Source organism: Cervus canadensis, chromosome 20 (genome assembly GCF_019320065.1).
Source record: "Cervus canadensis isolate Bull #8, Minnesota chromosome 20, ASM1932006v1, whole genome shotgun sequence".
NCBI lineage: Eukaryota > Metazoa > Chordata > Mammalia > Artiodactyla > Cervidae > Cervus > Cervus canadensis.
In genome coordinates, this window is record NC_057405.1 from 46,598,431 (window position 1) to 46,622,682 (window position 24,252).

Consider the following 24,252-nt stretch of genomic DNA (forward strand, 5'->3'; position numbering starts at 1 on the left):
AGGGACAGGGAGGAAAGGGGAAAGGACATGAAAATTACCTGGACCATAGGGAACTTTGATAGAGACTTTCCTGGCAATGTTACTGAAACACAGATTAGTGCAGGAAAGTCATATAGAATCTCCATAGCTTAAGGGGTCATGATTCCAAGCCTTAGGTACCATAAATGGCTAAATGTGATTATGAATGCACCCTGCAAACTGTAGGTATTTTGCAAAAATGTTAGTCTCGCTGATTCTCCCAGACCACACTGGTGGGGACAATAGGTAGTTTTTTATCTATAATAACCTGTGTTACTGTGATGACAGCAATAGAAACACCCCTAACCTGCCTTCCACCAGGGGACTCATCCCTGGGAACTTTCCCATGGGTGGCTATGCCAAGTTGATCTACCCAATTTCTTTTTTGCTATTTTTGGGGAGGATACAAGTATTGGTATTAGAGATCTATTTTTTTTAGAGTCTAGGTAGCTGTCTTTAGAGTTTAAGGGTAGCCGTCTTAGTTGTTCAAACTACCGTACAATTGCAGTCGTCTCACATGCTAGCCAAGTAGTGCTGAAAATTCTCCAAGCCAGGCTTCAACAGTCCGTGAACCAAGAACTTCCAGATGCTCAAGCTGGATTTAGAAAAGACAGAGGAACCAGGCATCAAATTGCCAACATCCGTTGGATCATCGAAAAAGCAAGAGAATTCCAGAAAAACATCTACTTCTGCTTCATTGACTACACTATGGCTTTTGACTGTGTGGATCACAACAAACTGTGGAAAATTCCTCAAGAGATGGGAATACAAGACCACCTTACCTTCCTCCTGAGAAATCTGTTAGGTCAAGAAGCTACAGTTAGAACTGGACATGGACTAATAGACTGGTTCCAAATTGGGAAAGGAGTACGTCAAGGCTGTATATTGTCACCCTGCTTATCTAACTCATATGCAGAGTACATCATGCAAAATGCCAGACTGGATGAATCACAGGCTGGAATCAAGATTTCTGGGAGAAATATCAATAACCTCAGATATGCAGATGACATAACCCTTATGGCATAAAGTGAAGAAGAACTAAAGAGCCTCTTGATGAAAGTAGAAGAAGAGAGTGAAAAAGTTTGCCTAAAACTCAGCATTTAAAAAACTAAGATCATGGCATCCGGTTTCATCACTTCATGGCAAATAGATGGGGAAACAGTGGAAACAGTGAGAGACTTTATTTTCTTAGCCTCCAAAATCACTGCAGATGGTGATGGCAGCCTTGAAATTAAAAGACGCTTGCTCCTTGGAAGAAAAGCTTTGACAAACCTAGACAGCATATTAAAAAGCAGAGACATTACTTTGCCAATGAAGCTGCATCTAGTCAAAGCTATGGTTTTTCCAGTAGTCATGTATGGATGTGAGAGTTGGACCATAAAGAAGGCTGAGCACCGAAGAACTGATGCTTTTGAACTGTGTTGGAGTTGGAGTTGGTGTTGCAGAAGACTCTTGAGAGTCCCTTGGACTGCAAGGAGATCCAACCAGTCAATCGTAAAGGAAATCAGTGCTGAATATTCATTGGAAGGACTGATGCTGAAGCTGAAGCTCCAATACTTTGCCCACCTGATGCAAAGAACTGACTCATTGGAAAAGACCCTCCTGATGCTGGGAAAGATTGAAGGCAGGAGGGGAAGGGGACAACCCAGGATGAGATGGTTGGATGGCATCACCGACTCGATGGACATGAAATTGAGCAAGCTCCGGGAGTCGGTGATGGACAGGAAAGCCTGCTGCGCTGCAGTCCATGGGGTTGGAAAGAGTCAGACAGGACTGAGGGACCGAACTGCACTGAACTGACTGCTGTAGCTCGCTGTTTTGGATTAGTAAAATGGACTACTGCCACCTCGTGGCGGCATGGCCTAGTCAAGACTGGACAGGCAGGACAGAGAAGTCAGTTCAGACAGAGGCCTAAGATCAGGTTCACATATTCACTTGTGTTCTATCATTTCCTCCAAGCCACCATGTCTAAAAACAAATATATAACTTGTCCCTTCAATCAGTTCTCTTAAAGTAAGTGCTATTTATTAAGTGTGAGTTTGGCCAGGCATTGATCACTTTACACACATGATTTTCCTTAATCTCAAAACAAGACTGCAGGGTAATGATTATCATTCCCATGTACAAATGAGGAAATACAGGCATAACTTCCCAGTGAGATGCGGTAGCTCTTACTTCTCATTGCACTCTGCCTCCTGATGTGCTGCTGAGTACGTTGTCCTTCTGTGATACAGTTTTGATACCCTGGTGTCATGTTTGATCTTCCATCTGTTTCACTGCTCATCCACTTTCACTCATTCCATACTCCTTTGAGATTTTTCTTGTAGCTTTTAATTCTAACTGCCCAAATTTCTAGTCCAGATCTTTGTAACGTGCAGTTTTTTTTTTGTAGCATGTACCTGATTGATTTCTTTCAACATTTTTTGTAAATAAATTGTGAAATGATATAACTGCATCTTATTATAAACATCTAAATTACAGAGAAGAATGCAGAATAAAAGTTGAAAGTCCTTTGTCATCATTTTTTATCTGTTCCTAATCTCCAAAGAAGTAAGCACATATAATTTTTGACTTGTTGGCTTTTGGAATATAAATAAAGCTATAATATTCCTAGTACTTTGCAATTTACCCTTTCATATCCAGCAATATGTCTTGCAGATCTTTCTATGTCAGGGCTATGTAATTTACACACAGTAGACACTCAAATGTTTGCAAAATAAATCTTAGATTTCAATTACATACTCCTTTTGTCTAAAAAAAAATTGTAATTTTTGCTCCATTTTCATCTAATTGAAGCATTTTTCTCCAAGGTTATAAGTTACCACAGAGCTCCTCTTCTTTTTGGTTAATCTTAATCAAGGTCTCTTTCATGGTGGATAAGGCATAGTAATAAAGGTTATTTTCATTAAATATCAATAAAATGTATGTGTGTGAGTGTGTGTAGTGTCATTTTATTGGATAGTTATTCACATGTAAGTGCCAGATCTAACTTGTTCTCAGATGTCTTAGGTAAATTTCTAACCTCTTCACTGTTTCTGCACCGCAGTAGTTCTCAGTCTTTGGTGTGTATAAGATTTACTGGGGGACAAGTTATTAAAACCCAGGTTGCCGGGCCTCACCTTCAGACTTTCTGATTCAGTAGGTACGACGTAAAGCCTTCAAATTTCCAAGTTTCCATGCGATGCTGACCCACATTTTGAGGATCATGCTCTATAAGACTCTTCTCTGATGTTTTATAACCTCTTAGGATTTCTTGATTTCTTCTTGGCATTCACTGTTTGCTGCACATAAGAACTACGGCTTACAGAGAGCACTGCAAATGGCCGTGGTGGATGTACTCCTCCAGAACGCGGCCGGCAAGGGCTCTGAAGGCAGAACTGAGGAGAATTACAGTTCTGTCCGAGGCTCAGGCCACAAATTAAGGAACAATTTTCACATGTGCAGAGGGTGGAACGAACTATCGAGTGCCCATTAGTCTATGCAACAGCATACGCTCTAGTGATCACAATCTATAGCAGATGCATCATCTCTGAGTATGAAAGATGGCATTATAATGCCACTGCATCCAGAAATCTATTTTTATTCATTTTCTTCAGTTATTTAAAATATTTATTTGCTTTCTGGCTGTGGTGGGTCTTCATTGCTGCACAGGGGCTTCCTCTAGTTGTGAGGAGGGGGGGCCTACTCTCAAACTGTGGTTTCTCATTGCACTGGCTTCTCTTGTTGGGGAGCGCGGGCTCTGGAGCGCATGGGCTTCAGTAGTTGCAGCACGTGAGCACAGCAGTTGAGGTTCCCAGGCTTTAGAGAACAGCTTCAGGAGCTGTGGTACACAGGCTTAGTTGCTCCAATACACATGTGATCTTTCCAGACCAGGGATCAAACTGGTGTCCCTTGCATTGCAAGGCAAATTCTTTTTATCCAACAGGGAAGTCCTATTTTCTTCTTGATGGTAGCTTCTTGATGGTAGCTCAGCCAAGTCAAATTCCAGATATTAAGTGAGCTGATACATCCAATTAAATATTGGGATGGTCGAAAAGTTTGTTCGGCTTTTTCCACAAGATGGTATGGGAAGACCTGAAAGAACTTTTTGGCCAACCCAATAGTTTCATGTATTTCATAGTTATTATCATTGATTTTTTTACTGGTGTGATTTGCCTTGTAAAGTGATTGTCCAAGAGGCTGGAATGGGTGAGATAGAAGTTCCTCTCTGCAAGTGTAGTAAAATGACCGTATCTTTAACCATTTGATTTACAGAACTGTTTGCTTATATGTATATTGGGCAGAGAAAACACGTTATTTTATAAACTTGATTATCCAAAATACAAATGTAATGTTTGCATGTAAAACTTACAGAATGGAGTGTTTATTCTTTAGAAAAATGAGATATAGGAGAAATAGTTGTACTTCTAAGAATTTAATCTGCAAGATAAATTATAATTATTATAGAGGTTTACATATTTACATTTGGACCAAACATTTTAATATTGCTGGATAATTAATGCACTGGAAATTAGGAAAATGTATGGGATTGGTCAGTATATTTGATCCATGTTGCTTCTTTGCTTGAAACATTTGTCTGAAGAAATTTTTCCATTGCTGGAAATGGAGTCTAAAAAGAAATTGCCTGAGTACTTTAACTATCAGTTCAGTTCAGTCACTCAGTCGTGTCCGACTCTTTGTGACCCCATGGACGCCAGGGATCCCTGTCCATTGCCAACTCCCAGAGCTTGCTCAAACTCATGTCCATTGAGTCAGTGATGCCATCCAACCATCTCACCCTCTGTTGTCCCCTTCTCCTCTTGCCTTCAATCTTTCCCACATCAGGGCTTTTTCAAATGAGTCTGTTCTTTGCGTCAAGTGACCAAAGTATTGGAGTTTCAGCTTCAGCATCAGTCCTTCCAATGAACATTCAGGACTGATCTCTTTTAGGATGGACTGGTTGGATCTCCTTGCAGTCCAAGGGACTCTCAAGAGTCTTCTTCAACACCATAGTTCAAAAGCATCAATTCTTCAGCACTCAGCTTTCTTTCTAGTCCAACTCTCACATCCATACGTGATCGCTGGAAAAACCATAGCTTTGATTAGATGGACCTTTGTTGGCAAAGTAACATCTCTGCTTTTTAACATGCTGTCTAGCTTGGTCATAACTTTCCTCCCAAGGAGTAGATGTATTTTAATTTCCTGGCTGCAATCACCATCTGCAGTGACTTTGGAGCCCCCCAAAATAAAGTCTGTCACTGTTTCCACCATTTCCGCATCTATTTGCCATGAAGGGATGGGACCAGATCTGAATGTTGAGATTTAAGCCAACTTTTTCACTCTCCTCTTTCACTTTCATCAAGAGGCTCTTTAGTTCTTCACTTTCTGCCATAACAGTGGTGTCATCTGCATATCTGAGGTTGTTGATATTTCTCCCAGCAATCTGGATTCCAGCTTGTGCTTCATCTAGCCCAGCGTTTCTCGTGATGTACTCTGCATATAAGTTAAATAAGCAGGGTGACAATACACAGCCTTGATGTACTCCTTTTCCTATTTGGAACCAGTCTGTTGTTCCATGTCCAATTTTAACTGTTGCTTCCTGACCTGCATGCAGACTTCTCAAGAGGCAGATCAGGTGGTCTGGTATTCCCATATCTTTCAGAATTTTCAACATTAGCTTTCACTAAATAGGCATTTATCCATAAAAATCTATGACTTTTTTTAGTGTGTTTGCTTAAACTTTGTATAAATGGCATGATAATGTTATGAATCATTCTTGAATTTCCTTTTGTCCCTCAACAATATATTTGCTTTAACTCCCACATAGTAATCCATTTTATGTGCATAATTTAGTTATCAATTCCCCTGAAGTGAACATTTAGGTTGTTTCCAGTTTTCAGTGTGAGAATCCTTTACTAAATGTTCTTGTGGTATATTTCCTTGAGCACATAGAGTATACAACCTAGAAATGAAATTAAGTACTATACAAATATTCAGTTTTACCAGGTATTGCCAAATGCTGTCTGAATGAATTGTACCAATTACTTTGCCACTAGTATTAGTATTGTATAAAGGTTCTTGTTTCATATTTTTCCCAATGTCTGAATGTGAAAGTTTTAAATTTTGTCCAGCCTGAAAAGTGAAATCACATTTCATTTTTATATTTAAATATTCTTAATATTCATAATTACTGACAATAGATAAAGGCTATACTTCCTTCCTTTTTTTTTTTTAACTGGTTATTAGGTTTTCTTTTCTGCCAGCTATCAAGTATATACTATGTCAATTTTTGTCATAGTATATACTGTGACTTATTTATTTTTTTAGTGAATATAGATCTCTATATAATCTGAATAGTAGTCCTATTGGTTATATGCTGTGCAAGTACCTTTTCCAGGTCTGTGGCTTATATTTAAAATTTATTTCATGGCAATCTTGGTGTTGTTAGCTTTTAATTGTGATGCAATAAATATCATCAGTCTTTCCCTTAAGGCTTACATGTCTTTCGTTTCTTTTTGTATTGTTGAGGAAAACTTCCCTACTCCAATATCCTCAGAGTGTTTTAAAGTTTGCTTTTTATATTAGGTCTTTAATCTATGTAAAATTATTGTATATGCTGTAAGTAACATCAATTAATATTTTCATATGGATTATGAATGGTACCAGCATCATTTATTGACTAATCTATACTTTCATCACTAATTTGTATGTTTGGTTCTGTTTGTGTTGTTAATTATATTTCATTATTCTATTTACTTATTTATGCAGTGATGGAAAACATAAATTTCTATTTTTCTATGAATTTATTCCATCGCCACCTTGGAACATTTCCAATCAGTTCAGTTCAGTCACTCACTTGTGGCCAACTCTTCGAGACCCCATGGACTCCAGCACTCCAGGCTTCCCTGTCCATCACCAACTCCTGGAACTTGCTCAAATTTATGTCCATTGAGTTGGTTATGCTATCCAACATCTCATCCTCTGTCGTCCTCTTCTCCTGTCTTCAATCTTTCCCATCATCGGGATCTTTTCAAATGAGTCAGTTCTTAGCATCAGGTGGTCAAAGTATTGGAGTTTCAGCATCAGTCCTTCCAATGAATATTCAGTCCAACTCTCACATCCATACATGACTACTGGAGAAACCATAGCCTTGACTAGATGGACCTTTGTTGGCAAAGTAATGTCTCTGCTTTTTAATATGTTGTCTAGGTTCAAGCCCTTTATAATTTCAGTTGGGCAAACAATGGTCTATGGATATTAATTTGGTTCCTGTTATTGAATCGGTGTGGTGGTCATTAACGTAGTCTACACAGTGTTTCCAAGTTTTCTGCCTTCAAGCAAGTCATAGGATTACATTTTCTCTTTGCATTTAGGCATGAACATACAACTTATTTGTCCGTAGGCTCATTCTTGAGCAGGAGCTTTAAATAGACGCTCCAAAAGCCAGCCTGTGATTTGCCACAGTTTCCAATCCTGCCTTCCTGGCCAGTCATGGAAGCATGGTGATGGAAATTCTTTGGTAGACACAGAGATGGCTGTAGCACAGATGAGCTTCAGTGGATGTGCAGCTGAGTACAAAATAAACCTCTGTTGTCTCTAAACCACTGAGATTTTTGGAGTTGTTCATTGCTCTAACATACTCTGGCATTTCCTGGCTAATACAGTTAATAGTATATAATTTGAAATTTGATGATTAGGAAAATGGTAAACAAACATCCTACTTTTGTCAGGAGGTAATTATATTTTAATGTCTTTTTTTCCCCCAACTTCTTCCACTTCTTCTTTTAATTATATCACCCTTCGTGCACTCATACTCCCTGATACCCATGACCTCTCCAAACAATTGGAGCCAATTTTGAGGGCCTCTTCCAGCCTGCAGTTCCTCACTCAGCTTGTATCTTTTCCCTCAAGCCTACGTTTCTTTTTGAGTGCTTATATTTTAAAAGATGATAACCTGGAAAGATAGATGTTTTACCTAAAATCTTTAATGATAAAGATCAAAATTATGACCCCATAGTGAGTCTATTCTTGAAAAGCTGGCTATCTCAGTTTCCTCTTTATCATATTGGTGTCTACTGACTTGACATAATTTTTAAACTGGCTCAGATATTAATATCCATAATTCTTTGTTGGAGTTGGTCACATTCACATTTATTGACTCTTGTAGTTCTGGAATGTTATGGATAAGAGGATAAAGATAAGAAGTGGAGGGGACACTGAGAAGATACTACCCAGGCAGAAGTATCTTTTTCATATGATCTTTCCATGGATAAAGGGGCTTCCTTGATAGCTCAGTTGGTAAAGAATCCACCTGCAATGCAGTAGACCCCAGTTCAATTCCTGGGTTGAGAAGATCTGCTGGAGAAGGGATAGGTTACCCACTCCAGTATTCTTGGGCTTCCCTTGTGGCTCAGCTGGTAAAGAATCCAACCACAATGTGGGAGACCTGGGTTCAACCCCTGGGTTGGGAAGATCCCCTGGAGAATGGAAAGGCTACCTACTCCAGTATTCTGGCCTGGAGGACTCCATGGACTATATAGTCCATGGGTCACAAAGGGTCAGACACGACTGAGTGACTTTCACTCACTCACTCCATGGATGAAAACTTCCTTCTAAACCTGCGAAATCATCTCACATTACTGGAGGAGTTGACAGCAATGGAGATGGGGAAATGTCGAAATTAAAGCCCAGAGAGGGGCTTCCCTGGTGGTCCAGTGGTTAAGAATCTTGCCTTGCAATCAGGGGACATGAGTTTGATCCCTGGTTGGGGAATTAAAATCCTACACCCCACATGCTATGGACAGCTAAGCCTGTGTGCTGCAAAAAGGAATAATAAAAAGAAGAAGAAGAACAGCTCAGAGAACTACATTTTTGACTGTTCATAGTTTGATGTGAAATATATGAATCCCTGGATTAGAATGTTTGCCTCCTAACACCTAGAGGTGTTAGGAGAGTTAGTGGACAGTCTGATGGTGATGATGAGCAATTTTGGAGCATGGAGCATGGAGCATGTCAGGCTTAACCATGTGGTGGTAAGCCCACCTTGGAAGCTTTGCATTTGACAGAAAGTGAATACAGGATTTCTCAGACAGAATGCACGTGTGAGAAGGGATGTCGTAGTGGACATCACCCAAATTCCTATTTTGTAATGTATCAAAGACTCCTGATGAGGATTGAAGACATCCAGAAGAATCATGTCAAGTATCGACAACTACTCTTTATACCTGTTATAGTTTCACTGAAGAGTATCAAGCCTCTATGATATGGAAATACTTTCTTGCCAAACTTCTTCCTCCTTAAAAAAAATGAATGTTGATTGGCTAATTAAAGTTTATCTCTCTCTCTCTTTTTAGGTGGTTCTTTGGAGCAATCAAGAGAACAGATGCTGAAAAACAACTATTATATTCAGAAAATCAGACAGGAGCTTTTCTAATCAGAGAAAGTGAAAGTCAGAAAGGCGATTTCGCCCTTTCAGGTATGGGAATTGTTTTGTGTGATTTAAGTATGGATTTGAGAGTCTGTAGTCATGTCCTTCTGTGTGAACATGGACGTGTTCATTTTAAGTTTGCCTTCTTTATCTTCAGAATAGTACCAACAATAAATGTACTGATCCACTCAAGTAATATAAAAATTAGCAAAAAAAATTTTTCTATCTATGGTTAGTAGTATCTATAAATAGTTTCAAATACATACTCTCTAAGTATGAAATGAAAACTATATGGATCTGCCTGTGTTTTTGCACTTTTGCATAATCTACTAGCCTATCCTTCTAGAGAAATGATAAGCAAGAAGCAGAGTCTAAGCTTGTCAGAATTGATCTTGTCATAATACCTTTTTTTTTTTTTTTAACATTTCATTTGTATTTGCCTGGTAAATAGAAAATGAATTGAAATTCTGAATGCCAATGCATTTAATTAACCCATGACATGTAACATTTGGTCAAATGTAGTTTTCTGGCTAAGTGTCAAGTATGTGTTTACTTTATAATATCTTAAAAGACAAGAAGCATAGGGAACCTCAGAGTTATCTTTAAGCATTACAGGTGCTTATATATTAGGTAGTCATCAGTCAAAAGCTAGATTCAAAGTTTTAGATCCTAGCATTAAAAATATAGAAGAAGAATATTCCCATGAGGAAAACACAGGAAAAGTAGGATTACTTGAGTCATATCTTTAAATAATTCCCAGGCTACAGTGACTGTTCTGAACACTTTCTAAGTAGAATATTATAGAACAAAACAGCTTTATAGGCTTAGAATAAAATTACAAGGATATTGGCTCTTATGTGCTGAGAATACTCTAGCGCTTGCCTATGGATTTAGGAAGCTTTGTAGGCTCTACTTGGAGACCAGCATATCATTATAGATTCCTTTTCAATGAAGTCAAACCATTTAGAGTCTTGCAAACAAATTATCTGATTGCTGTGTATTCACTGGGGGGCAAGTAAATGTAGACCTTTATGTTCTGCTGAAAGGGAAATTTTCTCATTAGCCAGAAGGAGGGTGATACAGGAGAAAAATGGGGAAAACGGGTCTTTGATATATCTACATTCAAACAAACAAATGAACGAACAAGCCAATTGCTGACTTTGATTACCACTAACGATCTTCAGGTATATCAGTCATGAATTTATTTCTTAGTGCAGTTGTCTGCTAATCAGCCTGAATTGATGGGCTTCAATTTTGCTGATGGTTGTGCACTAAAAGAAGGCAAATAATATCCCTTTTCTATCTCTGTCTTTCCCACATGAGTTTTCCTTTGAAGTATTGTCGTTATTCCTCCGGCGGCAATGGTTCCTAGCTGTCAGAGAAGAGCTTCATGAGGACGCGTGATTTATTGATGCTGGGGCAGTCGCTGAAAAGCAGCCGCCCAAGGTTGGGGTGGGTGCTAATTGGCTTGTTGTGATCCTTGCAAGCCTGTCATCTCTTGTGAGGTCTGCGTTGATCTGGGGAGAGAGTTAGGGCCGTGACACCTCTCATAATGGCGTGACACTAATTAGCTGTGAATTAGAGCAGTGCTTTTGGATATTACATATTATATGTGGTAGCCGGAGAATCTGTCTTCATTAGATGCATGACAGGTAGTTTTAGTGGCCTTACTGTTATTTGTCATTGGTAGAGAATTGTTTTTCTGATGAAAAATATAAAATTCTGACTACATGTCAACTGGTTCGGCTATTTCTTGACTTCAATCAGTTACTTTAAAGGAAATGATTATTGTTATTGCTATTAATATTAATTTGATTTGGTGTCCCATAAGCATTTATATTATTGTTTAAGGTACACTTTCAGAAAAATACACCTTGAGGGCTAAAAAATGACTTTCAGGTGAGTTTTTCAGAGAAAACACGGCATTGCACATAATGATTTTACTTTAGGTAACTCTGCATGGGAAAATCTCTAGAGAAGGAGAGGGAGATCCAGATTCATCCTCAGTGAAACCCTTTCAAGAGCAGATGATACTAGACTGAAGATAATGAAACAATGACCACCCTGAGGGCATGAGGTGAAAAGGCTCATCACTAGTATTCAGGTTGATGCATCTAATAGCTGATATCATTTTTTTATGCTGTCTATTTCTGGAGCAAACGTTTGAGTGCCTACTCTGTGCCAGGCCTTTGTTAAATCGAGGGCATCAAGGAGAGCAGGGCACTGTCTCAGGAGGGTTATAACATGGCTGTCTCGTTGTGAGATGAGAGGGGGCAGGGGCCAAGTCTAGGAGAGGGCATTAGGAAGGATTCACAGAGGCCACATTTGTGTTCAGTTTGCATCACAAGGTAGCAGAGTGACAGTGATTATTTCTGGCAAGGACAATGGGCGGAGTTGTGATGTATCTGGTGTTATGTGGAATGGAGGGTGAGAAGGGGGAAGGATAGTGCAGGTGTGTGTGTGTGTGTGTGTGTGTGTGTGTTTGTGTGTGTGTGTGTGTGTGTAAAGCAGTGAGGGAGGAGAGCAGGAATGGCCAAAAATGAGCCTGAAAAGTTGGAGCTAAACTGTTCAGGGCCTTGTATACCAGCCTGAGAAATACAGACCTTTTTCTCTAGGTTCAAATATAGAAGGATGTGTTAGGTAGAAAGTGCCTTGGGCTAAACGGTGGTGGCAGTGTGGAAAACAGAACGGGTGAACAATTTATAGGTAATGGTCTGGGGAGAAGGTCTTCCCTAGTGGCACAGATGGTAAAGAGTCTGCCTGCAGTGCAGGAGACCGGGGTTCAATCCCTGGATTGGGAAGATCCCCTGGAGAAGGAAATGGCAACCCACTCTAGTATTCTTGCCTGGAAAATCCCATGGACAGAGAAGCCTGGTGGGTTACAGTTCATGGGGTAGCAAAAAGTCAGACATGACTGAGCGACTTCACTCACTCTGGGGAGAAATGACCCGTAAACAGAAGCATCATCACTGCTCTCTGCAATCACAGATGTGAGACAGCAGAGTCAGTCAGTGTTCCAAGGAGTAGGGCCTGGGAACCTACGGTTAGCCAGCCGCACTAAGGCTTTGCTTGTCTCCAGAAGCCACACGGCCCCTCTGTTACTCTCCTTTTTTTATGGGGCAAGTGCAGAAGTGGCCTTAGCGCCCTCGAGAGCAGCCTGAGTTTGTTGTTCTTGTTCAGTTGCTAAGCCATGTCTGACTCTTTGTGACCCCATGGATTGCAGCACGCCAGGATTCCCTGTCCTTCACTCCCAGAGTTTGCTCAAACTCATATCCAGTGAGCCGGTGATACTATCCAACCATCTCATCCTCTGTTGTCCCCTTCTTCTCCTGCCTTCAGTCTTTCCCAGCATCAGGGTTTCTTCCAATAAGTCTGTTCTTTGCATTAAGTGGCCAAAGTATTGAAGTCTCAGCTTTAGAATAAGTCCTTCCAATGGATATTCAGGGTTGATTTCCTTTAGGACTGACTGGATTGATCTCCTTGCTGTCCAAAGGACTCTCAAGAGTCTTCTCCAGCACCACAGTTTGACAAGCAACAATTCTTCAGTGCTCAGCCTTTTTTAGTGGTATCTCTGGTCTTTAATACGCTGTCTAGGTTTTTCATAGATTTTCTTCCAAGGAGCAAGTGTCTTTTAATTTCACGGTTGCAGTCACCATCCGCAGTGATTTTGGAGCCCAAGAAAATAAAATCTGTCACTGTTTCCACTTTTCCCCCATCAATTTGCTATGAAGTGATGGGACTGGGTGCCATGATCCTAGTTTTTTTAAATGTTGAGTTTTAAGCCAGCTTTTTCACTCATCTTCTCCTGTGAGCACACCAAAACTGCAACTAGCTGCAACATCCATCAACAGAAGGACACTGGAATTCACCAAAAAACATACTCCATGTCCAAGGACATAGGAGAAGCAGCAATGAGATGGTAGGAGGGCAGAGCCACATTAAAATCACCCACCGGGTGGGCGACCCACAAATGGGAAGAACAATAATACCAAAGAATTTCTCACGCTGTTGCAAATGTTCTAGGTCCCACATCAGACTTCCCAGCCTGAGGATCTGGCAAAGGGACTGGGACTCTCCAGGGAATCTGACTTTGAAGGACAGTGGGATTTGATTACAGAACTTCCACGCGACGTGGGGAAACAGAGACTCTTGGAGGGCACAGACAAAACCTTGTGCATACCAGGAGCCAGGGGAAGGAGCCGTGACCCCACAGGAGACTGAGCCAGGCCTGCCTGTGAGTGTGTGAGGGGCTCCTCCGGAGGAGTGGGTCTGCAGTGGTCGCTGCAGACGGGGCACCGGCAGCAGCAGCAGACCTGGGAGGTCTGTGCTGGCAGAAGTCCTCTTGGAGGTCCTCTTTAGCTCTGCGGTGGAGCCTGCGGACCCCAGGACTGGTTTGCCTTTCCAGGAATGGGTCGCCTCAAGCCAAACAACTAACAGGGAGGGAGCACAGGCCCACCCATCAGCAAATTGGATTAATGGTTTACTGAGCATGACCCTGCCCACTAGAGCAAGACCCAGTTTTCCCCACAGCCAGTCCCTCTCATCAGGAAACTTGCACACACCTCTTAGCCTGATTTTGGATATCAGCTATTTGCAGGGTGGTTTGGAAAGCCCAGCTCCTCTGGGCTTTGGCACCGTGGGAAATTGTAGCTCCTCTTTTGTGGAAAAGAAAACCATAGGACCTGTCAGAAGTAGAATTCAGGTGCAGTGCTTCTTACTGCTCAAAGAGGGCAGTGGGGGGACAGGCCCAGTGGGCCCGGTATCGTGCAGTTTAGAAATAGCTCCTGGAGCTTTTTGCTAGAGAGTCTTGTTTATCTCTATCAGTGATGGCTTGAGTCAGGGCAGAGGTTTAGCAAATAGAGGATAGGGCATGGAGGTGAGAAATATTTAAAAGATAAAGCCAACAGGAATTGGTGGCTGATCAGAAATGAGGTAAAATAAGGGAGAATGCATAATCTAGGGTAACTGTGATTGGGGGAAACTAGTCACCTGAGCCATGATGAAGTCCATGAGAAGAAATACTTAGAGTAGAAAGAAGAGGGAACCAAAGGAAATAAGTTTAGAGGGGTTTGAAGCAATTGCAGGGGACATATCTCTTTTTAAACTTGTGTCTGCTGAGCTGAGAACTCACTGTGATACATCTCCATTACATTGAACATGTAGGTCCCATGGAAAGTGCAGCACTTTTACAATAGTACTTTGTGATTGCTTTGAAGCCTGCTACCTACTCTTGAGAATATAAGGTTGGTCTCTGCAGCAACATAATTTAATTTTTAAAATAAATATACTAGAATTTCTAGAACCAAAGTATCTCACAAATAGCAGAACTGCCTTTACAGAAAGGATATCACTTTATGTGAAAGGCCATATCTGGGGCAATTATTATGTTCATTAAGGGCAGTTTTGATACTTGGGAGTGGCCAGAATCACTGGAAAAAATTTCTGAATCATATGGCTGATTAACCTGAGTGATACCATGAGCTTATAACTTGGTAAATATTTCTGCATGCCTTATAAATTCATTCTGAAGGGAATTAAAAAAATAATGGAACAACAGCAGCTTCGTTAGGGAAGAATGTTGACCTTGTGTGTATCCTTCATGCTGAACTTACATATTCAAAGATTCATTTAAATTTATGAATTACTCTTTCACTGTAGGTAAAAATGTGCTTTTCAAACTAGGTTATACACTCCTTGAGCTGAAGCAACATATGTTTATTGCTTCTGTTTCACGCTTCTTCTCTGTCTCCATAGTTGCCAGTACAGTTTGTGAAGACGGTAGATGCTCAAACGCTCACGTCTTTACCCTGTCATCTACCAGCAGCAAAGATAAGCAAGGCCATTGTCGCTTTCTTAAACCTCTCAAGTCTGGACCATGTAAGATCACAAATAATCCTATTTGCTGTGTTTCAGACTTATTTTAGAAAGACAGCTTCTCACCTTAACAAATTAGTTGTTTCCAGATAATAAGGCTTGTAGGGAAGACAGAATTGGAGAAGGATGTCATTGGCATTGTGGCCCTGTATCTCTCTGCCTGGCCCAGAATTCAGACCCAAACTCACTTTTCACTAACTGCTGAGATCCCACTATTGTTCCCAAACTTTCTAAGACCTGCTGACTCATTCTAATCCGATGCTGACCAATGGCAAAAGGCTGTGTGTTTCATTATCAGTCCCCCAGCCTCCATTTATTTTTCATTTAAAATTAATGTGGACATAGTGGCCACAAGAGAATGTCAGGAATTCTATTACTATTAGCCATGGATGTAAATACAATAGTATATCCCAAGGAAGGGAAAGTAATAATTGGTTGGGAAAAAAGTGCTCCTTCAATTTATTATGCAATGAAATGTCTGTGGATTCTGGCAGCATTTTGATATTGGTTAGAGATGTTTTGCTTTTTAAAAAGTGCACACAGTGCAGAAAGAAAATTCTATGTTAACAACTCCAGTATCTCATATAAAATGTATTAAATTTTAAACATCGGTGCTATCTTAGAAAATGCCTTTTAATTAAAGTCATAATTTAGTTTTGTTCAACTTAATTGCAAATATCATTGCCCATAATAGCAAGTGGTGTTTTTTGGTAAGTAATCATATTATGCCTCCCTTTTCTTAACATTACTACTGATAAATTATGTTTCAGATGTTTTACTCTATAAAGTTAAATTAACATTTTATTATGTAGTACATATATCTGTGTTTATGTCTGTACACACACACACATGCGCGCGCACACACACACAGATACACAGGCAAAAAACTTTTTTCTCTAGGCACCCAAATTCAATACGGATTATATTTTTGGATAGTAGGACATTGACACACCTGAGGCGTCAAACCAATTCTCTCTGGATCTTGGGCTTTGATAATATATGAACTTGATGATCTCAAACTGGGGAAAAAGGGGAAGGATTAAGCGAAGATTTGAGCAGGGGAATACAAAAGGAGGCATAGATAAGGAAGACTATTTGAGACATGGTGCTGAGTTTTTGATTGAACAGGAAACTAAGATATCTTGACTTTGGAAATGAAAGTCAGAGACTCACAGGCCTTCCAATTCCTCCTCCTTACCACCGGCCTTGAGAAAGTTTAGTTTATATTTCACGGAAATAATAACTAAATAAATGTTTATATTTCAAGGTTGCTGCTACTACTGCTGCTAAGTCACTTCAGTCGTGTCCGACTCTGTGCGACCCCTTAGACGGCAGCCCACCAGGCTCCGCCGTCCCTGGGATTCTCCAGGCAAGAACACTTGAGTGGGTTGCCATTTCCTTCTCCAATGCATGCAAGTAAAAAGAGAAAGTGAAGTCGCTCAGTCGTGTCTGACTCTTAGCGACCCCATGGACTGCAGCCCACCAGGCTCCTCCGTCCATGGGATTTTCCAGGCAAGAGTACTGGAGTGGGGTGCCATTGCCTTCTCCTATATTTCAAGGTTACCTAATTCTTTTTTTTTTTTTTCCCCAAGGTTACCTAATTCTTAAATAAAGTGTCTAAGTGGCGAAAACGTGTTATTGAAAAAAAAAAACAAAAACAAAACACTAAAATTAAGCCTAACGAGAATATTTCACATGGTGTTTACACAAACATGGAAGTGGTCTACAATGCTGAATGCTATATGTGTACCTTTATTTTAAAACCAAAACACCACGCTGACTTCTACTTTCTGGTCTTCCCTCTTCGCAACTGCAGCCAAGGAGGGCTTTTAGTCAAGCATGTGCTCCCTCTAGTGGCATGTCAAGAAATATCATGCCGTTATGGAAACAATACCTGAGGTTTTCTAGTTTAGATTTTCTGTTTCCACGACTCATTAATTTAAAGGAAGGATATCTGATTTTTAGTTTAAAAGAAGTTTCTAATTTTAAAATATCTCTATCAACTTGTGCTATAAATAAAATCACATCCTGCTGGCAATAATTTTATTAATTTCAAAAAATTGACCAAGCTTTGTATTTTCTTAATGATTCAAGTTATCTATTTTCCGTGTCCTGATATTACATAAGACGTGTTCATGATATACAAAGTAAGTGAAATAGACACAATCCAATTTAATAAATGAGTAGCTCTAATTTTTAAACTATGTATTTCAACTGATACATGTATATTAGCTACTTTATAACTATTTGTCAGCATTGCATCAATCATGAAATCATTTCTAATGCATCTTAGAAACGTGCTTTGCATCAGGTTATTAGATGCTTTGGCACGGGAACTACAAATTAAGAAAGTATTCTGTTGTCTTAAAAGCCTAGCCATGGCAGAGACTAAATTTATTTTCCTATTTGTTTCAGTGGGGCAGGAACCTTCCTTAAATCCTCTCTTATAGCTATCTCCTTTTCACCTGCAGAAACTTTAAAAAATCTTTTGCCAGAAGTAAAATATGGAGGAAAAAATATAAATGGAAAGAAGCAAAACTTATATTTCTATTTTCATATAATTTTAGTAAGCATCATTTTCTTTATATCTTTTATGTGTATAATCCTGAACAAAATGATGATTCAAGCCTTAAAGAACTTGTGATTTATTCATTCACTCATCAAATACTTATTTAATGCCTACTATATGCAGTTGGTATTCAGAAGGCTGGGCTACAATGGTAAACAAGACAGTCCCTGCCCTCATGAAGTGTATCTTCTAGTTGGTAGTGGAGGGGAAATGCCAACTAAATAGAAAAGACACACTTTTATAGGAAAGGTATCTACTTATTTGTTGTGTTAACTCTGGTTTTTACAAGACTAAGCAAATAGTTGAAATCAGGGAAAATATTTTGAATTTCTATATTGAATAATGACGGATTGGAGTAGAAATGAGGATTACTTTCTTACATTGGAAATTTGAGAGAAATATGGAAGCAGAATTTTATTCTGAGATTATCTAGGTTGGGAAGATGAGGTCATCAGAGTGATAGTTGGATTCTCCCATCAACAGAAAGAAACTCAGCAGCCTGGTTGCATGGGTTTGGCTTTTTTCTCTTAGGAGCAATGTGGCTTTGGGCAAATCACTTAGCCTCTTTGTGCCTCAGGCGCCTCTTTAGGAAGCAAGCAAGAAAAAGTTGCTCAGTCATGTCCAACTCTTTGCGACACCATGGACTGTAACCTGCCAGGCTCCTCTGTCCATGGGATTCTCCAGGCAAGAATACTGGAGTGGGTTGCCATTTCCTTCTCAGGGGGATCTTTCTGACCCAGGGATCGAACCCGGGTCCCTGGCCTTGCAGGCAGACTCTACTGTAAGCCACCAGGGAAGTCCTCTTAGTAAAATGGAGATTAAATATAGTATCTGCCTCCTGGGGTTAATGTTTGGATTAGATGGGTTAATGCATGAAAAGTGCTTAGAACACTGCCTGGCACTAAGGTGGCAACGTAGATACATGTTATTTTCATTAAAATTCAAACCCAAGCCTTTGGAGAGCTTGTCCCATGATCCTAGCTTAGTGTCATGGCTTAATGATGGGACTCTGAAACTAACAATATGATCATTGCTGTCTGGGATGGCAGGAAGAAGACATTAGCTTTGTTCTTTCCTCTTTGAAATTTGTGGTGTAACCTGCACTTTGTTGTGTTTGTTTTGGTAATTTAGATTGCAAGAAATGAGGGTTGGATACTTTAATGGAGCTGCTGTTGGGTGGGAGGGCTGCCCAGTAGACAAGGCAGAATCCTAAGCGTTAGGCACTTTACTCCACACGCAGCCCACTGTCTTTCCCTGCAGGTGACTTTGTCATAACGACGAGTCTTCAGAATTTTCAGGTTTTATTTAAATGTTGAAGCTTGTGTCCCAGTTTTCTCTTTTGGAAAGTGGCAGTCATAATTTTTCTCTACCTCATTCGAATGTTATGATGGCTATATTTATTTCCTTGTTAGAATGGTAGACATTAGAGAATCTGAAATGGAAATGACTTTTAAGACACTTTCTTTGTAATTGATGGAATTGGAGACAAGACAGAGTAAGTTGCTCATCAAAGGTAACCTAACTAGATCTGAGCATAGCTAGTTCCAAAATCAGATCTTTTGGCAGCTTTTAAATCTCGTTCAGAAGTCACATTGCTTTCTTTAAAATGTCCTGTATCAATCAGCTTTTGCTCCTGAATCTCAGTGGTTTGCTCATGTGACATGTTGCTTGGTCACGCTCGGTTAGATTCTGTCCCAGATAGAAAGCCTAGGTTCATTTCCATATAGCTTTCGTTCTGGGACTTAGGTCAAAGGAGTAGCCACTGTCCCAGGTATGGCATTCTCCTGGTGGAGAGCAGAAGATTGAAGGGGCAAGGGGGGAGGAGACCTACTATTCAGACTCTTTACTGCTTCTGCTAGGATGTGCCATATGTTGTTTGCCCCCACTCCATAGCAAGTCACACACCCACACCCTAAGTCAATGGGATGGGGAAGGATGCTGCACCTAATAGAAGCCAAGAAAGAGTGACTGATTCACTGGCCTCATGTCTCACATAATTGTGTGTATGTATGCATGGTCAGTCGCTTAGTCATATTTAACTCTTTGCGACTCTATGGAAGATAGCCCACCAGGCTCCTCTTCCGTGGAATTCTCCAGGCAAGAATACTGAAGTGGGTTGCCATTTCCTTCTCTAGGGGATCATCCTGACCCAGGGCTTGAACCCACATCTCTTACATCTCCTGCACTGCCAGGCGAGTTCTTTACCATTCGCACCTCCAGTTAAATGCGATCAAAGGGCTCAGAAGCCAGTAGGAGAGGTCCAGTGTAAATACCCAGGAGCAACACTGTGGAATGGGTTCAATAGCAGAAGTCTATTAACAGTGGGCTATGAAGGACCAAGTGAGTCACTCTGCTTGCCCAGGTCTGGAGGCTTCATCGAGGAGAAGAGCCTGAGCTGGACCTTGAGAAATGAACTTGTCTCTAATAGGTAAATAGAACAACATTCTAGTTGGAGTAAACAGTTCGTGCAAGTGCACAGAAACAGGAAGCATCATGGTGCCTTCCAGAAACTACCGATAAGTGTTGAAACCGTGAGGGTAGGATGCAAGAGAGAATTCTGTTAAGGTGTATGACCATCAGGCAATGGGGCACACTTGAAGAGCTTTAAAAAGGAGAATCATAAATTCAGATCTGGGTTTTAGAAGGTGACTCTGGTGACTGTGGAAAATGGACAGAGATGTTGGAGACAGGGAAAGCAGTGATCCAGAAGAGAGAAACTGAGGGGATATGCTGTCGGGTGATGGTGATGGGGAGTACAAGTTGATAGGATATAATGCTCAGTTGGAGATGAGAAATCAGGAAGGCAGAGGAATCAGGGGTGACTCCTGAATCTCTAGCTTTGCTGTCTGGGTTTCAGGATGGCAATGCCATTCGCTGAGAGAGAATATTCAAGTGGGGAGGAAACTGGGGAATACGACCATGGGAATTAAAGTTGTGACTTGGTACATCTGAGGTGCCCGTAGGGGTCTGGAAGGTGCATTGGGGAGAGAGACTGGGGAGTCATCGTAACATTTAGTATACTCAGCTGAAGCCGTGTGTCTGCAGTGTTACCAAGGACGGTTGTGAAAGCTGAGGTGGTGGTCCAGGTCAGAACCAATATAGAAGGAGAAGATGTAGGTGGAGAAGACTCAGAACTAGTAAGAATAAGAAAAGTGGAATCACAGCATTAGATGGAAGAATGTTCAACCTACGTCTCCCTTAAAAAGGTGTCAGTTGCAGAAATAGACCTTCTCTGTAGCATTATCCTCATCTCAGGATTAAATAGTACCCATAAGCCTACTTGCTCCCAGAGCTGTGAGCAGTGACTTGTGAGAGTAGCCTAAAAATACTTGCTGTTTGGCAATAGAAGGAGACAGTTGGTGGAGGGATTGAGCGTGTGGTGTGGGATTCAGCATTTTGTTGCCTGGTTTCGACTCATAGAATGAATATTTACCTGCTTTGTATCCAGGGGAAATTTACTTAATCTCCCTCTACTTTGTTTTCTCCTCTGTAAAACAGTGAAGAAATATCCACATCCCTTAGGGTTGGTATGAGAATTAAATAAAATATGACATAGAAAGGCACTTAGCACAGTGCTTGCTTAAGGCGGGTGCTCAATAAAAACACAATCGGTTTTATGTTTGTGCGTAAAGAGTACTACCTTTTGCACAGGAAGATGGAGGCGTTGACCCCCCTTGCATTGAAACATGTACTTTGGACTCTTTTTCTGGGGATAGTGGTGAATCATGCTGAGTATCCATGGTTGTTCACCTGATTCACACCTGAACTAGTAAGAGGCATTAGGAAGATGGTTGGCCAGCCTTCCAAAAGCAGCCTAGGACTCGGAGATGGTTGGTCTTTATGTGACATGTTTACTTGAACATGACCAGAGCTGTGTTTGCCACCAGCTATGACAAATGAAGCCAAATCTAAACAGACTTGTGTACACTTCACCTAATACTTGTCTGAAATAAACAGCAGGAACATAATGAGCAAATGACCAAAAGTTGTCTCGCGTATGTGAAAACAATGAAAAATGGAAGGAGGCAGTATTCTGCTATGAAAATCGATTAGTTAATACATGAGCTGGTCCTTTGTATTTTCCCAAGGAGGTAAAACTTCATTTCGAAGTATTTCAATTGCCTTTCGTTACATTTCTCCATGACTTTCGTGTTCATTCTGTTTAACGTGTCTGCTACTTACTGAGCTGGGGTGCAAAGAAGGAGAAGAGGGATTCAGGGCTTGAGTTCTCCATCACTGAGAAGGCTTCCTGAGAGTTTGGGGTGAGTTTGATAGGGAAGATAAAGGTGGTATTCTAAAAGTCCTCAAACGTTCTCCTAGGAAATCAGTCAATTATTTCTTGAAAAAATGAGAAACACAACAGGAAACAGGAAATAAATTCTTAAAAGTTTTCTGCTATTTCTACTGTCATTAATAAGACACCCTAGATAACTAGACTTGGATTCCAGCCCCGCAAACTACTAGCAGTTTATTTTGAAACTCTAGGTTCATAGTAAAAGAGGGATTTAGACTCAGTCATATGTAAAGTTTCTTGCCATTCACATATCATGTTTTCCTTTTTTTTAATAGACTAGTAGAATTTGCAAAAACTGTCTAAACTAATATTGCTTTTTCCAAGAAATCCCTTATAATTTTAACTTTCTAAGTGGAGCATTAAACCTCCCAGAAACCCCAGAGAACCAGCCTGTTCCAGTGTTGGGCAATTCATTTAATTAGAGATTCTTTCTTATGTTTGGCAGATATGCCATTTTATTTGATTATATATCATTTCATTTGTGAATGTGTTTTCTTCTACAAAAGCTTTCAAGTTGGCTTACGTTGCTGAAACAGAGCTAAACATAAAAAAATAAGCAAACATTAAAAAAAACATAAAATACAGCTAAACATTAAAAAAGACAAATCAATGAAAAAAACAGAGAAATAGATCTTGCTGAGCCTCTAATGGGAGATAATTATCACAATTTAGAAATCACTTTAGCTTGGGGTTCTCTTGCAGTTAAGGCAGAAATGGAACCATATTGTGCTTCTCACTGGGTTATGTGAGAAGAGATGCATTATGATTTTAAGTGTCAAGTTCAAAGAGAAATGAGTTCATAGAGGTCTTTATATAAAGAATATCAAGTATCTTAATAGACAGTCTTGAATAATATGTGTGGACATTGTCTCAGGTGGTTAATTATGTTGCCTCTCTATAAAGTGGGAAGCATTATGTATATGCTTTTATTTTAAATTCACTATACTTTTATTACAGTTGGTTTGAAAAAACAGAATGAGTTAAATATTCACAAATCTGCCAGTCTAGCACAACTATTATTCTGTTGGCAAATTAAATCATCCTAGCCCTCATGCAATTACGGTTTTCACAAGGAACCTCAGCTGGGTTTCTTCAGCAGGAAAGGACCCCAGGAAATAGCAGCAGCCAAATGTATCCTCATGTTTGCAATTATACTCTTAATTTTTTACCCCACTTATTACACTGAACACATTATATGTTTTTCTTGTTACTACATAATTTTTATGATTTTATCTTTAATTCTCAATTTTAAGATTTGCTGCAATTTACCAGTCATTTCATGCTATAAAAATGTTGCATAAATATCCTTATACTTATTGCTTTCCCTGTTTTGGATGATGGACAGTGTCTAGTTTCCCATACAATGCTTTCATTGAATTTCAAGGTGGAAATTGGCTCACCTTAGTGGACAGTCTAATAACCAGCCCTTTGCAATGTGTTGATGTATTTACTCTTAAGAATGTTGATGGTGATATTGCTTATTACATTTTCTGTGTTTTTCTTTATGAGGACTCATGCGAGAAATTTCTCATTTCAGTATCAGAAATCATGTGTTTTTTTGAATAAGAATTTATTAATATTTTCTTCAGGGAATCAGGTAACTGAATGATTTTCCTTCACGGCTGTGAGCTGTCAAAAATGCAGAGAGCCAAATCTTTGGTGCATATCTAGCAAACATGAATGGAATGGAAATCTAAAGAATACCTAACATACAGTATACCAGCCTTGTTTCTGGAGTCATCATCCTTTTCTTTCTTTTTTGTCCTATTTCCTTCATCCACTTCCCTTAAATTTTATTCTATTTTGATGATTTATGCAAGCTTTTGGAGCTTTATGGAACAAAGCAGAGATAGAACTAAATAAATACATGTAAATACTTGAATTATTTCCTTAGGGTAAGTTTTGAAAAGTAGAAGCACTGGCTTTCATGTCACATTAAATCTTAACCTAGTGAAAAATTTTCTGTAGGAAACTGAGATAATATAATCCATGAATGTAAATTCCTGGTGATTTATTGCCGATGTAATACTAAGTGAGAAGTTAGAGTCCTGAGAGGAATAAAGAGTCAAATTGTTTCTCAGAGACTTTCTG

General features: G+C 39.9%; 1 protein-coding gene across 1 annotated transcript in view; it reads left to right on the top strand.

Moving 5' to 3' along the window:
* FRK (fyn related Src family tyrosine kinase) overlaps nt 1-24,252 on the top strand; it is a 97,220-nt gene that overhangs the window by 49,089 nt on the left and 23,879 nt on the right. The window contains exon 2 of the mRNA XM_043439662.1: nt 9,351-9,472. Within this exon, the coding sequence (XP_043295597.1) occupies nt 9,351-9,472 (122 nt within the window). The remainder of the gene's footprint in view (nt 1-9,350; nt 9,473-24,252) is intronic.